General features: G+C 35.9%; 1 protein-coding gene across 2 annotated transcripts in view; it reads right to left on the reverse strand.

Annotated features, from left to right (window-relative positions):
* DCDC2C (doublecortin domain containing 2C) overlaps positions 1-18312 on the reverse strand; it is a 183499-nt gene that overhangs the window by 79478 nt on the left and 85709 nt on the right. For both annotated transcript variants that reach the window (XR_458801.2, XM_007476177.2), the window contains exons 8-9: positions 17286-17412; positions 12375-12475 (exon numbers count right to left, since the gene is read on the reverse strand). Coding sequence is in view for 1 of the 2 variants with exons in the window: in XM_007476177.2 (XP_007476239.2) it covers positions 12375-12475; positions 17286-17412 (228 nt within the window). In the remaining variant the exon portion in view is untranslated. The remainder of the gene's footprint in view (positions 1-12374; positions 12476-17285; positions 17413-18312) is intronic.

Below are 18312 nucleotides of genomic sequence, written 5' to 3' on the forward strand. Positions count from 1 at the left end.
AAAATTTCATTTTAATAAAAGAAGCATTATGGTGAAGGAAAAGAGTACCATCCTCAGAATCAAATGAGGAATAACTGAGGAAACTTCCCTCCTTTAGCCTCACATCCCCTATCTGTAAAATGAAAAAGATGGACCATATGGCTTCTAATCTAAGACACCTCATATCTCTAAAGTTTATGATTCTATCTCATTAGTGACCAGGTCACTACCAGAGTTTCCAATCAGCAAGTTAGAACTTAGTGTTTTACTTGGTGTCTGCTTAGGAACCAACCAAGTAGCTTTGTTCTCTTCCTCCTTTAGACAGCTTTTGCTGAGTCTTCCATCTTAGTGAAATACTTGGCTGATTGTATTCCTCTCACACCAGTCAATCAATTCTCTCCTCATTGATTTTTCCCCATCCTTCATAGATCTGTCAGGTGTTTCTGATAGCAAGAGAATGATGATGATAGACTTTTCTGGACCAATACAATCCAAATCCCTAAATGGAGAAGTACAATACATCTCCTCTATTGGAACAAACCTGGTAGACCTTTTAGATAGCTAAAGTAAGACTAAATGCTACTTATTGTGCAATCCAAGTGTTTTCTAGGAAGTAGCTAATTTTATATTTTAAAATAATGGGAAATATAAATTCTGAATTCCTGGTAAATCAAACAGCACCAAACAGAAATATACTTGTGAAATGTGACTTCTGGGTGGTGCAGTGATGGAGTGCCAAGACTGGAGTCAAAAAGACTCACCTTCCTGAGCTCGAATCCAGCCTGACACACTTACTACCTGTGGGGAATGGGCAAGTTGTTTAACCCTGTTTGCCTCAATTTCCTCATATATAAAATGATTGGAGAATGAAATGTCAAACCACTCCAGTAGCTTTGCCAAAAAAACCCAAATGGGGTCATGAAGAGTTTGGATATAACTAAAATGACTAAACAACAATGGCAGCAACTGATTCTAAGTCCCATGTTCTTTCTTCCATACAATAGTGTTTTAAATGAAAACTAAAACCAAATGTCATTGCTGTCAGAGAATAAAACCAAAAATAGCAACTGATAACATAATCTGCCTATGAGTCTATGATACTCTATACATCAAACATTAATGATTAGAGCTTAAGAGTAGAGAGAGAAGGGTAAGGAACCCCAAAGGCCAAAGACAGATGAAAGACTAAAAATAAACTTACTCAGAAAGTTTTTTAATGCAAAAAAAAAAAAACACAGTTCAGAAACAAATGGACAAAGGCCAACCATAATCAAAACCAAAGGAGATGATTGTGGAAAAAATATTTCCATCACAGAAGTAAATGGATTAATTCCATCCTGATTTTATACCCTACATTTCCAATCCCTAAAAACTTCTCCATTATATTTTCATAACATTTTCTAGGATATAAAAATTGCATCCTATCCAACATCCACTAAATGTGGAACAAAAAAGCCTTTTATATCTTTCAAGTCTTTCCATTGTTGTTAGATGAGCCACCAAGATTAGTCATTTAATATAAGATAGTTTTTCTAAGAGCAATTTGTACTTTCCAACATGGTTGCCTTGTTCCTCAACTTATGATAAGTCTACAATATATGGAATTCTAAGAAACTCCACATAATCAGTATTGGTATTAATTTATTTGGGGAGATTTAAGGTGGGAGGGATTTATAAATTCCATTCCAAAGAATGGCTTTTTGAATTTTTTATCTTTTTTTTTACATCACCATTTCCAAACATATCCCTCCCACTTTCTCTACCTAAAAAGTCTGCCCCTTGTAATAACAAATAAAAAGTAGTTTAAAGAAAAGCAGTCAGGTACAAATAATCAACCTACAAACCCAGTATCACAATATTTGCATTGCTCTGCATCCTGAAGTCCCTCACCTATGCCAAGAAAGAAAGGTGTATTTTCTTATCTCTTCTTTGTGATCATAATTACACAGCAATCAGTTTCATGGGCAGGGTTGTTCCTTTGAATGACATTAGTGCAGCCATGGACATTGCTTTCCTGGTTCTACTTAACTCACTTACTTGGTATCAATTCATGTCTTCCCATGCTTCCTTGTAGTCTTTCATAATCATCATTTTTTATATTCCATCCCATTTCTGTGCCACTATTCATTTAGTCATTTCCCAATCAATAGATATCATTTTGTTCCCAGTTCTTTGCTACTATAAAAAAAAATTACTGCCATATGGATTTTGTTGGATATGGGGCCTTTTCCCTTGACTTCTTTATTTATGCCCAGCAGTGGGATTTTACTGATATTTAAAGAGATGTTACCATCTGCTTTGTCTCTTCAGCCTAGGGACCATAGGACCTTTCCATTTGGCTTGAAGGTAAAACCTTTTATACATGTTGTCTCCCCCACTACAACTGTGAGCTACCTGACAGTAGAGGCTGTCTACTTTTCTACTTGTATCCCCACTGTTTAACAATGTTTTACACAAAGTAAGTGCTTAATTAATTCTTTGCTCATTCATTCATTCTAAATTAAGTATAAATGGGATTGACTTTTAGAACTGGGAGCTCTCAATCAATAGGGAGAATCTTCCAAAAATTGTGAGAAAAGCAGGGATTCTATAGAATTCAACTTCTGTAGAATTCATATTTGATTTAATTAATTCAATTCAGTTTTAAAGAATTCAACAATAAAAGTTCTGTTGAGAGAAAGCCAAGTGGCTAAAGATTGAGAAAGATGGAAAAGACTGAAATATTTTACAAACATACATGTACATATATATGTGTGTGTATATGTATATATTATTGTCGTTAGAAATGCTATATATGAAATATTTCTCTTCCCTATATAATATATATGGAAGACTGAAATTATATATAAAATATTATTGCCATGAGATTATAAATATGAAACATGTATATAAAGACCTCCCATACTGTGACTAGATGGGGGAGAAAAACAATTTTATATTAGAACAAGAAAAATTGAGTAATTTTCAGAATCTGAGGTGCAAGGTCAGAATTTGTGATTAATAGGCATCCTGGAATGTCAGGGCAACTAATTCCTCCCGCCACTGATGACTGATCTGTAAAGGCAGAGTTTCTGACACCTTCTGCACCCATGAGAATAAGGGAACAGACACCAATGGGAACTGGCCCCCTCTCTCTGTAAGGCCACAAGTATTTCTGGAAATGGCTTGAAGATGTCAGGAGGAAAATTGTAAGACACTGGAGTTGAAGGGGATATGGGGGGAGACAAAGCAAATGGCTGTAGATGTAATGCTTCAAAATAGAGCTATTCACCATCTCAGATTAAATGTGAGATTACAGGATGCAATCGAGCCTGGCTAGAGAAATACAATCTGCTCTTTTTTGTTTAGAAAAACCTTAGCTTTGGCTCTTGTTCTTGCTCATTTCTAAAACGGGTGTTAAATCATTCTGATTTATGCTGTGATGGAAGAGTATAAGTGTACTCCAACTTAAGTGTGCTCCTTATTGAGTATGGCAATCCTCTGGGCTTTGGTGTATATTATACATATTTATAATGAAATGTCAGCTGTTACACTGGCATATTGGATTTAGGGGATATTCTGCCTTCTTGAGCTCCTTTCTTACAGTTACACTGCCTTGTATATAGGAAGCACTCAATAAATATTTGCTGAATCTAAGTTCTCTCGCAAAAGCTCTCCTACTGACTTCATAAATGTATTTTTTGGATATTAAAAGTCCATAATATTGTATTACTGATAAGAGCCACAAAACTACACTTGAAAGATGTTGTTGACTCCAGAGCTACAAGAGACCTTAGACCTTGGACCCAGTTCCACTCTCTCATTTACAAATATGGAAATCAAGCCCCTCCTGCACAAGGTTTCAAAGGTAGTAAATAGCACAGCCAGGATTCAAACCTGGGTCCTTTAACTCCAGGTTCATAGCTCTTTCTGACCTATCTCACTGTTCCTTTATATTACACTCATCAAAAGACATCAGAACAAGCTAATCTTAAAAAGCACCCTCTCCCTCCCACTCCTATTGTCTGTGTAAGGGATAGATAGATCTAAAATCCTATCTATGTTACCTAGCTTTGGCTTTTTAAATAAACCTAAATAACAAATTCTTGTCCTGGCTTTCTGATAATTTTGCTTTTTATAAGGCTGGGAAGCAATCAGAGAAAGGCTACCCTAAGCCTAATGATCTAGTAAAGAGGAATTGGTTGGTACACTGGAAATGAAAAGAACTTGTCAGCTTAAAATTCATGATCAATAAGGAATGCTTCAGGCATAATACAGATTACTCAAGACTTCAGGAAAACAGATTTCAGTGAGTTCAGAGAAATGAAGAGGAGGATCCAACAGTCTGAAGCTCTAAAAGAAATGTCAACTCCAAGAAAGATGAGAAGCTCTTAATTCAATGCAAGAACCAATTATTAAGTTACCTACTGTGTGTGGGGGTGATTGTACTAGCTCTGGGAATACAAACACAAAACAAAAAAAAAATAGTCCTGGCTCTCAAAGAGATCACATTTTATTGGGAGAGTGTAGCCTGGGCAATCAGAAGACCCTTAAGTTTGGTCAGTCACTTGACAACCTGATGAGATTATAGGATATAGCTTTTTGAACTGGACCAGCAGCACAACCCCTTGACTAATACATAGGTTCATACACCAAGGATTCAGAAATGGGAGTACCTATGCTTTAACAAGATTATTTTGGCATCAGTAAAAAGGTCACCAACCCCTTAGCAGCATGATACAGTTAATCATTAGTGTTCTGAGATTGGGGTTACCTTCAGATGACTGGTGACAGAGTCAGGGAAGCTGGACTATTCAAGGAACTGCCTCCCACTGTGGTCTCTAATAGTGAGCTTCCAAACTACTCAACCCTCTTTGGACTATTTTTTAAAAACCCTTACCTTCTCTCTTAGATATAATATTAAGTATCAATTCTAAGGTAAAAGAGTGGCAAAGGCTAAACAATGGGAGTTACGTGACTTGTCCAGGATCACACAGCTAGGAAGTGTCTGAGGCCAGATTTGAAGCCCAGATCTCTTATCTTTAGGCATGGCTCTTTATCCACTAAGCCATGTAGCTGCCCTCAACAGTATCTGTTTTCATGAAATTGTTAGTGTCTATACTACCCTTGATGAGTAGCATAGTGAATAAGCGTATTGGACTTGGAATCATGATGACCTAAATTCAAATCCTGTCCCAAACACTTTTATAGCTGACCCTGGGAAAGTCACTTAATATCTTTTCAACCTCAGTTTCTTCATCTGTAAAGTGGGAATAATGATAGCACTTTCCTGATTCCACGTCCAGCACTCCAACCACCAATCGGTTGGGGGGGTGGGAGGGAAGGGGAGGGAATATGTAAAAGTAAGAGAGAAGTGGTTTAGTATCATGAAAACATAATGTGCCTCTAGACTGGAAAGTCAAGAGATTTGGGTCCCAGCTGTTATTGATTGACTAGCTGTGTGACCTTGAGCGAATCAAAGTATTGTGAGGATCAAATAAGGCAACAGGTATAGAATTTTGAGAAGCTTAGAGCATCATATAAATACTAGCTGTTACTATTAGTAGTGTCATAATTATAATTAATTATAATTAATTAATAATTAATAAACTTCTTGAGAGGCAAGACAGTTTCCTTTTGGATCTATATGCCTGGAACCTAGTAGATACTTAATAAATGACTTGACTGATTATCTTTAAATCTAACTTGGGAAGTACCATCATTTTACAGTCAAGAAAATAATGAATATACTAATAACTTGGAAAAATTTAAATTTTAAAAAGTCAATTACCTAAAAAGTTTTCATTTTACAAAACACTGTTACACCTAAATATGCAATGGTCAGGTGAGTCATGAATGGCTGAAATATACACACACACACACACATAAACAAAGAAGTCTTGAAAGGCAAAGAATCTATTATTAACTTAGCATTTCTATCAAAAATAGAAAATATTGTTTGATTTCAATAATAGTTTTTTAAAAGCATAAGAAGTATTTCTAGGAATATTAAAAGTAAGTGGAAGATATATATAGTGAATTAAAGTATAATTGATTAACTTTTGCCAGGGGAAATGGAGTTCAGAGCCTGGGTCCCCCTTTCTCACCCAGGCTGCACTGAAGCAGCCAATCCCACTGCTGTTGAACACAAAAGCTGTTGAACACAAAAGCCTCACCTCACATTATAATTGATTTTTAAAAACTAGGTATCCCTTGAACACTTCAGGGGTTAGGGGGCATGGCACCCATGCAATCTGGAAAATCTGTGCAAAATTTTTTGACTCTCCCTTCATATCAGAGAAAATGTCTGATTTTTTCCCTTTTTCTTTTAAGGGGTTTTTATAGTTTCTTGTAAATTTTGGGTTAAGTATTTAGTCTTGGCTTTTTTTATGCATTTCTGAGTTTCTAAATTTTTTCTGGGTCATCTGCTGACCTTTGTATGTTGTCCTCAGCTTCCACAAAACTCCCAAAAAATTCCTATTTAATTTCTTATGCCAACCCATGATATATCAAAACCATGATGAGGAAAGTCACAATGTGGAATTGATACCTGTATATTACAAGACTGAAAAATAGAAGTCACTGAAGACAGAAAATTTGTTATAGGAAAAGAAACAGTAAAAAGCCCAACTGATTTCTAATGACAAGCACTCAATAATCACCAGCAGTTTTATTAGTTGGTATTCTCCAAGTGGGTATTAGGAAAGAAAATAAAATTGATAAATAATTATATCTTCTAGAATTTAAAGATTTCTCTTTAAAATTATCAGCTAGCAAGGATGCTTTTAAAGGTTACTAATATAGATGCTGAGCAAAGAATGTTAGATTAAAAAGGACCTTGGAGATGATCTAATCGAAAATCTTCATGCAATCCAGCAACTAGATACCCACTATGTAATAAGTATTGAAGATATAAAATGAAAGCAAAAAACAGAACCTGCCCTGAGGGAGTATACGAGGGAACAGCCCCAGAGAAGGCAAATGATTAACCAAAGACCATACAGCTAGCCAGTCAATAACAGAGCTAGGATCAGAATCTCCTGATTTCTAGTCTAGAGGTACATTATGTTTCCATGATACTAAGCCACTTCTCACTTACTTTTATATACTCCTTCCCACACTGTGGTACAGTGGTTAAGAATGCTGAACCTGAACTCAGGAAGACCTGAGTTCAAATCTAGCCTGATCAGATACTTGTGACATCTGTGAACTTGGGCAACTTTATCTGTCTCAGGTTCTTATGTATAAAATGGGGACAATAATAGAGCCTACTTCACAAGGTTGTTATAAAGATCAAATGCATAGTATTTATAAAGAACTTAGAGCATTGTCTGACATACAGTAGGTACATAATAGATGCTTGTTTTCTTCCTCTCATTCTTTAGCTTTATTATTCTTAATCTTCATTTTTACTCATTATCTACCTCTTCAGACTTCCTTCTTACCAAAACCTTAATTATTCCTTAACCCCTCTCTAATCCCTTTTTCAGTCCAACAAGTTAGTCATCCCTTTTCCCTCTGGCTTTAGCACCAATAATTCTCCTTTACCCTATTCCATATATTTCCACACCCAACACTCCTAATTATCCTGTCTTCCTCAACTCTTAGTGTGTTTTTATTTTATATGAAAAAAAAGTTTCAAGTTATTTTAGGGAAAGAAATTTGCTGCCTCCCAGAATTCAGACAGAGATACCTGTGGAGAATGCTCCAGGAGATCCTGAGAGAAAACTCAGATGCACAAAATTGAACTTGGGGGGGGGGGGTAAAAATTCACTTGTTTGGTTAGAAATTCAATTGTTTTGTCAAAAATTTATTTGTTTTGTTTAAATTCATTTGTTTTATATACATAAAGTTGTGAAGAAGAGGACTGCCCCCCTGATTTCTTTGTAAAAAAAGCACCAAATACTTCATTTTCTTTTGTTGTAAAAAATGTGTTGCCATTTCCCTCTTGTATTGATATATATATATATAAACATATATATATATGTTTATATATATATATATATATCCTTTATTTTTATTGTGGTTATAAACTTACTTATGTTTGTTTTGATCCATTAAGGAGACTGGTCTCCCAAAGGACCACAGTGGGGTGGGAATGTGCATTTTGGAATGGCTCTGAACCCTGGAAGACTCCATGTCCCAGGGCTCTCTACTTCAACTTCCTGAGACACATCATACTTCCTTTGTGGGAGGTGTCTGAGGAAGTATAAAAGAAGAGAGAAACCTGAGTTCTCCAGAGCACCTTTTCCCCAGAGAGCATAGCTGCCAGAGACAAAACTTTCTCTATCTTTCCAAAACCATTCTTTTCCTAGCCCAAATAAACCTATCTAACTATCCCTAGAGTCTGACTTGATTTAATTTAATTCCCTAGCCTAGTTATAGTAAAGAAAAAAAGCCTGGTCAATTTCCCTACGGGGGCTGGGAGAGGGGGGGTGGGTAGGGGGAACCCAGCTATCTTCCTTTTTTCCCTACCTTTTCCCTCCTTTTTCCCTTCAACAATCATACTCTTCAATCAATCAGTATTTAATAAGTACATACTATGTGCCAGGTACTCTGTTAGGTACAAAGGAAAAAAAGAGACAAATGATAATAATCCCTGACTTCAAGAAGCTTACTATCTAATAGAGGAGATAACATGAAAACAAATGTATATAAAACAAGTTTTATATATTAAAAAGTATATAAAACAGAATAAATCAAAAATAATAGAAGGAAGATACTAGCATTAAGAGAGGTTGGTAAATGTTTCCTATAAAACATGAGATTTTAGTTGAAATTTTAAAGACAGTCAGGGAAGTCAGTAGGCAGAGTTGAAGAAGGAAAACATTCCAGACATGGGAGGCAGTCAAAGAAAATGCCTGAGCCCAGAGAGATAGTGTATTTTTTGTGAAACAACAAGAAGGCTACTGTCACTGGAGAAAAGAGTACATGGCAAGGAGTAAGAGGTAAGAAGAATGGAAAGGTAGATAAGGGCTAGGTTATAAAAGGCTTTGACTGCCAAACAGGGCATTTTGTGGCTAACCACCTCAAATGAGAGGACTGATCCAAGTAAGGCTTGGTTGGATTATATGATAATGGAGACTAGGAATTCAAGAGAGGAGAATAGTATAGAGCTGAATTGGTTCATGAAGGGGTCAAAATGGAGAAAAGAGGAGACAGTAGCTAGTTAGCAGAAGAAATGTCCAAGGAGAGAATTGAAGGGTCAAGGTATGGATGAAGAGTTGAGTTTTGTAAGGGAAGGCAGGGGGAGATGTAAAAAATAAATAGGTTATAGTTAAATAAGGGGCTTGGGGAATGCTTTAATGTGGAGGGAATACATTTGTGGATAACGGTGTGTGGCTGAGGCAAAATGAGGAGTAGCTCACAGGAAATTAGTAAACTGAGATACTGAATGGTTAGAGAATATGAGTGAGAGTCAATATATATGTTGAAGACTCCCAGAATGAGGGCAGGAGTTAGGAAAAAGAAAAATATTGTGAGCCACACACCAAATTTCATTGAGTAAGGAAAAGAAGTGAACTGGAGGGTCAGGTGGAAGGGTAGATTGCCTGCAGATAATAGTTACCAGAATTTTAATTGGATGGTAGATATGAAACTCAATGGAAGAAAATCTGAAAGGAAGAGAAACTACTAAGTGAAGGAGGAAAGAAGAGAACCTGGAAGCAGAACTGTGGGGGCAAAGAATTTTGAGCCAAGGGGAATAAGTGAAGGTGGAGCCAGTACTAGAAAAAGTGAGCAGAGAGGTTTATCTTTCAATGGTGGCTGTGTACAGTTGTTGAACAAGTTGAGTTATATAATTGTAATGCAATATTAGTCTTCTGTAAGAAATTAAGAAGAGAACATTTTTTTAAAACCCTGGTAAGTGGCAAAGAACTCAAAATTGAGGGGATTCCCATCAATTGGGGAATGGCTGAACAAAATGTAGTATGTGGTGGAATACTACTGTACCATAAGAAATGATGAATAGGTTGATTTTTTTAAAAATGTGGAAAGAACTACAGAGATAAAAAAAGAGTGAACTAGTAGAACTAGGAGATCATTATACACAGCCACAGAATTAATACTGGAAGAATAAACTGTGAATGTTACTCTCCAGAAACTGAACAGAAATCATATTGAAGATATCTTCAATGATGTGGGGAGAGTTGAAAGGGGCTGGGATACTAGTAGACAGGATTTATTATGTATATATAAAGATAAATAAACAAAATATACAGGAGACTTGTGATTTCATTTCTGTACTATCTTCTTTTTCTTTGTATATGGAAATGCTTGTTTCATTTGGTTTTGTAAAATTTGGAATAAAAAAGGAAAACCTGGAAAGACTTGTATATGAACTGATCCAAGATAAAGTTAACTATGGAAAAATGATATTGAATTATAATCATTTTTATAGTAAATCTTCCTTAAACTTTGGGTTTTGAAGATCAGCCAGCTTCCACGCTAAAATAATTTACTCCCAGGCATCAAGCCATATCACTGGGCTGGCTTTTATCAAAGGCAGGATGGAGAGGTGCTCCTTATTTATCTTTAAACAAGAACTCTCTAAGGGAAGAAAAGTCAGCAAGCTCTAGTCGCCATGTTGGACTATGGTGACTCAATCATCTGGTGAAGAAGAAAGGGCATTCGTGTTGGCATTCTTCTAAGGAAAAAGATTCATCTCTTCCTATGACAAAGTAATGAGGGAGGATTTAGGGTCTCTAAATCCACCTCCTTATTAAATTTACCAATCAGAGATGTGGAGGGAGATCCAGAGGAGAGACTGAAATTATGAGATCACAAAGGGAATATAAGACATGCACCAAGGGAATTTTTTTAACTCTTACTTTCCATCTTAGAATCAATACTAAATATTAGTTCCAGAAGAGCAATAAGCATGAGGCAATTGGGGTTAAGTGAGCTGCCCAAAGTCACATAGCCAGGAAGTGTCTTGGGTCATATTTGAACACAGGACCTTTCATCACCAGACCTGGCTTTCTACCTACTGAGCCACCTTGCTGCTCCCACTAGAGAAATTCTTGCTCTTTTGCCCCACTTGACCTGTTGGATATCTATTCAGATTGTGGAGGTAGTCAACTGATCCAGTTTAGATTGTCTTGAGAAATCAATTAATAAATTAACTTAAAATTAAGAATTTCTGGAGAGTATTAATAATAGCAATATCACAATAACAGCAGTATCATAATAACAGCAATATCATAATTATAATTGATTGTGAAAGACTTAGCTACCCTGATCAATACATAATATACATATCAATATGATCCATATATCTCAATATACAGTCATTCATGGTAAATCCAAAGGATTCATTATGAAAAATGTTATCCATCTCCAGAGAGAGAGAGAACTAATGGATCCTGAGTTCAGGTTGAGGCATTTTTTTCCAGTTTTTTCTTGAATTTTGTTCTATATTTTTTTGGAGGGGGGAGATAACATAGCTAATATGGAAATGTGTTTTGTATGATTTCCCATGTATAATGATATAGAAATAGGATTATAGAAATAAGAGTGAATTTAAGAGAAGTTTAAAGTTGTCTGAAGAAAGGATTCTGAAATGCAGAGGAAAGAGGAGGAAAAGTTTTGAAGGTGCAATAATCCCTTCACTCTCTTCCTGTCTTGAAGCCAGAGAGAAAGGGGGATGCTCACTGCTGAGCTTTTCTATCCAAGCCCATTTGTAAGAGAAGGGAAACCTTTGAATTTCCTTTGAAGGTACTTTTTCCACAGAAGAAACCCACTTAAAGAAGATCTCTCTATTCTATCAACCCTGACCCAGAAGTACTATCCAAAGTCCCTTGGTGTGTGGGCTGAGGTGTTCACCTCAGGCCCAGTCCAGCCCAATTTGAGTTCATCCTTATTCAACTTGGAGAAACTGTTAACAACCAGATAAACAAACAAGGGAGGATTTTAGTGTCAGGTAGCATAGAGAGGGTTTGGGGATACTTGGCCAGAAGCAGGGAGTGATAGGGAGCTTCAAGATCTTGAAGACTCCATCTCGTGATAGATGTAGAGGGAAGAGGTTAGTATTAGAACTTGGAAATTAGGGCATCCTTGTTTCTAAATCCTCCCTCCTTACCCTTTGTTAATTAATAAATCAGTTACTGTTATACCAAGAAGTTTAAAAGACTGGTTTGCACTCTGACCCTAGTGTGGTAAGGCTCAATCTGCCTTACTTCACTAAAAGGAACTGTGGTACTGATACCAGTTCCGTAGGGTAGATAACATCCATCCACCTCAGTTTATACTCATTACTTCAATGGGTATCATATTTTTTGCCTTATCAATGGTGGAGGGAGGGGGAATTAGAGAGAGAAATTTTGGATCTGATAATTTTTTAAATGAATGTTAGAAGGAAAAAAACAGTACTGTTTTTCCCATCCAACCCCTCACCCATCTATTTCCGAGTTTGTTACCTCATCAACTGGCAAGTCTACTTGCAAATTCTTATCCTCTTTCACATACTGTGCTCCTTGAATTTCTTTTCTAGAGGTGCGTGCTTGATACACATCGCCGTCTGGAGAGTAAGAAAACAGATTTAGGAAACTGCATTAAGTCACTGAGCTAAATTTACATTTGCCTTAGAGAGGCAGCCTGATATATAGTGTAAAGCATGCTGTCCCCAGAGTCAGAATGCCTGGCATCCTTGGCAAAACATTTAATCTTTCTAATATTGTTTCTTCATTTGCTAAATGTAAATCATACTTGCATTATCTACCTTGTAGGATTGTTGGGAGGAAGGCATTGTGTTCAACTTTAAAATTTCATTAAAAAAATATTTACCATTTTATTTCTTTAAATTTGTGGTACAATAGAAAAAGCACTTCATCTGGGGTTCATATCCCACCCCTGATAATTATTACCTGTGTGATTTGAGGCAAGTCACTTAACCTCCCTGGACCTCGGTTTCTTCATCTGTAAAATGAAGAGGCTAGGCAAGTTGGCCTCTGAAATCCTTTCTACCCCTACATCTGCTGCTAATTAGTCATGACTCAGAATACAAAATGTGTCTGCCTTCTTCTATGAAGCAGATAATCTAAATTATAGTATAATCTCATTCATTCAAAATAATTGAAGGGTAAGACCATCAGACTAGGTCAAAATGTCAATTATAGATTATTTCCAAAGAAATACAATTTTATTAGTTCCAAGAATATTTATACAGAAACATAAAGAAGTTTAAGAAGGGGATATTTTGCTTAAAGAGGTTATCAACACCATGTAATTGTGGAGCACTGAGCCCCAGACCCTGGTCCTAGGCTGCCTCATGAAGCCCTTGTCTCTGCTACTGACAGAACCATCATAATGGCACATCCCAGGCAAAGTAAGAAAAGTAGAGCTCTGGAATATTCCTAACCAAGTGAAGCTATAAGTCTTTAAAAAAAAAAACACTTGGTAGAATGGAATGAGTGATGGGTTTAGACTTAGAAGACTGGTTTGAATTCCAGCTTTGCCACTTATTACCTGTGTGACCTTGGATAAATTACTTAACCTCTCTGGACTTCCATTTCCAGCTGAATGGAACTACAATGAATACATGACCTGTGAGATCCCTTCCAGCTAAAAATCTGCAATCCTATGAAAGGCTACTTAAAAATGGACTCCAGTGACCATACAGGACCCCACAGGACTAATGATGAAGCATGTCACCATTCTTCTGACAGAAGGGTAATGGACCCAGGGTAAAGACTGAGACATATACTTTGGGACATGGCAAATGAGCAAATTCGTTTTGCTTGGCTATATATGTTATAAAGATTATTACCCCTTTTATTAGGGGAGGAAGGCTTGAGGGAAAGAAAGTGGAGCTATCAGTAATGCTGGGGGAAAGGGGGCTAAAAAGAAAAATGGGTCAGTGAAGTAACTTTTTTTTAAACCCTTACCTTCCTTCTTAGAATCAATACTAAGTATTGGTTCCAAGGCAGAACAGTGGTAAGGGCTAGGAAATGGGGGTTAAGTGACTTACCCAGAGTCACACAGCTGAGAAGTATCTGAGGCCAGATTTGAACCCAGGACTTCCTATCTCTAGACCTGGCTATCAATCCACTGAGCCATCTAGCTTCCTCCCAGTGAAGTAATTTTTAAAACATATAGAAGGAAACAGAATATAAGCAAAGGGAAACACATACACACATCATCTTTGAAAGTAACATGCTGAATTTATTTTATGTATTTTTAAAGCAAACTATACATTTATAGGGATTCGTGGTTTTACATAGAATTTTCATTTTCTATTCTATTTTTATGTGGCAATGTCCTTTTCTGAGTGTTTGCTGAATTCACAATAAATAAACAAGAAAAGAAATAAACAATAACTCCAACGTGTGAGAGAAGGGGATTGTCTGATGTCAAAAAATAAGCGCAATATTGAGGAATTTGGAAAAAAATTCCTCACTGTGTTCCTTTCTGCTGCATGTATCCCCTGGACAGCTTCCCATCTTGCCTGATCCTGATTCTATTTAGTAGGCATTTAGCTGTCGCCAAAAGGCTCAGGTATCGCCAGGAGAAAGTCAAAATGAAACTTTGTTGTCAAATATGCACATCAAGCAGCATCTACCTATAAATTTTTCATTCAAAGAAAAGAGTTCTCATTTGAAGGATATGACCTATTATGTATGTGTATATATAATATATAACATTATGTATATATATATATATATAAGAGGTATAAATCTTTATGGTTGGACTAATAAAGCCATTTCCCTACTCATGACCAGGTTAAAGGATAAAAAACTGATGAATCATAACCAATAGTTAATCAGTTATTAAGCATATCTGAGAGCAATACCAGTTGCTTGTTGGCTACGGGGAGGGGGTGGGAGGAGGGGAGGGGAAGACTATGAATCATGTAACCATGGGAAAATATTCTAAATTAATTAACTAAGAATTTTTCTAAGTAAAAACTAATTAATTATTTTTTAATAAGGTCACTTTCTATATAAAAAGACCTTTCCTGATTCCCCTCAAAGTAATATCCTCTCAAAAAATGTTTTCTAATTTTAATGTATTTTTCTTTCCTTGTCTATGTATATATTATTTCTTTCTAGTAGAATGTAAGCTCTTTATGGAAAGAAATGGCTTTTATTGTCTTTGTATTGCAAGCAGTGCCTAGTGTAATAATAATAGCCAGTATTTACTCAAGCACTTCGAGGCTTGCAAAGGGATTTACAAGTATCTCATTTTATTCTCACAATAATCCCGGGAAGGTTTTTACAGATGAGGAACCTAAGACTGAGAGAAGATCAGTGACTTGCCCAGGGTCACAGAGCTAATAAACATCTGAAGTATTATTTAAACTAAGGTCTTCCTGACTTCAGGATGAAAGTTCCAGGCATGTCTTCACCTAGCTGCCTCCTAGTGTGTATATATAGAGCCAGTGCTTATAAAAGCTTTTTTTTTTCTTGTTGATGCTTTTCTAATTCCCACTTCCCCTTTATACATCAAAATCATAGGATTTAGTGATGGAAGGGAGCTTTGAGATCACCTAGCCCAATACCCTCTCTTTAAAAGTAAAAAAACCTAAAGACCAGAGAGGGGTGATTTTTGCCCAAGACTGCACAGCAGCAGAGCAAGGATTTAAATCTAAATATCCTGATCCCAGAGGCAGTACCTTAACTTTCCAATTCCATCATTCTGAATCTCTCTTAATTAGTCATAGTATGGAATTAAAATAATCTTTGTCTTTGTAGTTAATGAATTCTTTACAATTAGAAGGAAATATCAAAGTAAAACAGAAAGAGGCCACAAAACCCTACATAAGGGGGTGCATATTGACTAAGAAAATCACATATTAACATTATCTGTGTTCTAGTATGTTTTTATTTATGTTATTAACTATTTCTCAATTATATTTTAATCTGGTTCAGGCCACATTCTGAGTGTTGGAGGCTGTATTTTTGATACTTCTGGCATAAAGGATAGTTTTATACTGGAAATCATAACATACTGAGTTCAAATCCTGCCTCTGGGGTTTCCTAGCAATAAGGCTATGAGCAAGGACATTGATGATACCTTACCAAAAAAGTCAGTCATTATATTTTCTATTCTTAATTTAAAATGCAGATAAATTTAATAATAATATAGATCTACTTTTTAAAAACCCAAGCTAATTGAATGAAATTTGTTTTGGTCAACTGATTTTTCTATCAATCAGAGGTGTGTGTACACGTAAGCATACATGCTCACCTGTGCTCGGACACTCACAGGGCATTATGTATAGCTTTAAAGCTTAAAATTGCACAAAGATAACATCCTACATATATGTACATGTCAATATAAACAGATACTAATTTTTCAATTTTATGGTTGCTGGGCACAATAGAGAGAATGGTGAACTTTAAGAGAAGAAGACCAGAGTCTTAATTCTGCAATTAATTCACAAAAATCATGGGAGGCAGGTGCAGTTGTAATTCCCATTTTCTTCAACTATAAATTAGGAATTATAACAGCACCTATCTCCCATGGTTGTTGTGAGGATTAAATGAAATGACAAATGCAAAGTGCTTTGCGAACCTTAAAAAGCTATGTGAATCCATGTTCTTTTTATTAATTGTAATGAAAATATTTATTTCCTTTTCAGGCATGTACACCTCTAACAAATATCTCTTTTTGTTCTTGATTAATAGCCAATAGCAAACTAAAAGAATTAACAGTAATGCAACAAGTGATTTAAATATAAAAGTTGATGGGCATGCCATTGTCCAAGGGAACCAAAGTTTTTCATTATGGGAAAAACCACTGAATTTCATATGGGTGGTAATATAGAATTTAAAGCTGAAAGCACATATTTTTAAAATAGCTAAAACTGCTATCAAAATATTGTAAGTTTTGTATGGTATTTCAAATTCATTTGCTTAAAAAAAAAAAGCCTTACCTTCCATCTTAGAATCAATATTGATTCTAAGGCAGAAGAGCAATAAGGGCTAGGCAATGGGGGGTCAAATGACTTGCCCAAAGTCCCACAGTTAGGAAGTGTCTGAGGCTAGATTTGAACCCAGGACTCAGCTCTGGAGCTGTCTCTCAATCCACTGAGCCAACCAGCTGCCCCCAAATTTATGTGATTTTATATGTTACTTTTAGAGTCTCCTTTGGGTTGTTGCTGGCCTCATCACTCCTATTAGAATCCTTACCTACATCCTTCAGGGTTTCTCTTGTGATCTGTTACCTCTAATAGTCTAATTCAGGATATTGGAACTTTTACTTAATATAATGCTAGAAATCAACTACTAGAAATCTTATCAACTTTTTAAAAAATGTATCTAATAGAAAATACCCAAAAAAAAGTAGCATTTTTAGGTACCTAAAACAAATAAAAGATTCCCCCTTACCTCCACCACTTAGAGTGAAATGTTCCATGATACTTGGCTTCTTGTTTAAATTTGAATAAAACACTGAGCTGTGGGTTTTTTTAAGCATTTCTTCATATAAAGGACGATCAACTTCTTTTTTTAGGTCCTGGTTAAAGCATACATTGTAAACAAGACAACATTAAATAAGTTTCATGTTCCAATCAGTCTAAATAGTCATTCTCACTGGTCTGGTTTTGAGGTACAAGATTCATGAGCAAATGCAAAAGGAGTTGGAAGAAATCGGAGATATGTATTGCATAAAAACACTGCTGTAAGCTATAACAGACTATAGCCTTTGGAGAATGGGAAGAAGAACAGAGAAAATCTGAATCCTAAAATGTCAGAAAACAATTGTCAAAAATTGTTTCTACATGTAACTCACCAGAAGGATCAAAGTAGATGATTGGAAGAATCTGGGGGTTTGAGGTTTGGGAAGGCATGAGCAATAGGACAGGTAGGCAAGGTAGATGACAATTTAATATCAAACTGATCAGGAATGGTAAGGTTAAAAAATGAAACTAGAGCAAGAGCAATGGCCTAGAAAATTAAGGAGGAGATGGAATTTTAAATGAGGACTAATTGGAATGCAATAGAGGGAGAATACTAGATTTTGGTCATATGATGAATTTCAGAATATTCAATCATAGAAATAGAATATTTTAAAATCAAAAGGATGGCCTTAGCCTTTACCACTCATCTACCTTGGAACTGATACTTAGAATGAAGGAGTAGGTTGTGGGTACTTTTTTCAAGTGGAATGCATACTGTAAAAAAATAAAAAATCACATCTACATATTTATAGTATATTTTCACCTTAATGTTAAGATAGACACAAATATAAAAGGATAAGAAATTCATGATACAACAAGTTCAAACAGACATGGACTTCTCATACTTCATTAGTAGAAATCTCTAAATTCCTTTCATCAGTAACCAGAAATAATACAAGTTTAGTGAGAGTTCATTTTTCCATTTCATTCAATATTACATAGCTAACCACTCTGAG

This window comes from Monodelphis domestica, chromosome 1 (genome assembly GCF_027887165.1).
Source record: "Monodelphis domestica isolate mMonDom1 chromosome 1, mMonDom1.pri, whole genome shotgun sequence".
NCBI classification, from domain to species: domain Eukaryota; kingdom Metazoa; phylum Chordata; class Mammalia; order Didelphimorphia; family Didelphidae; genus Monodelphis; species Monodelphis domestica.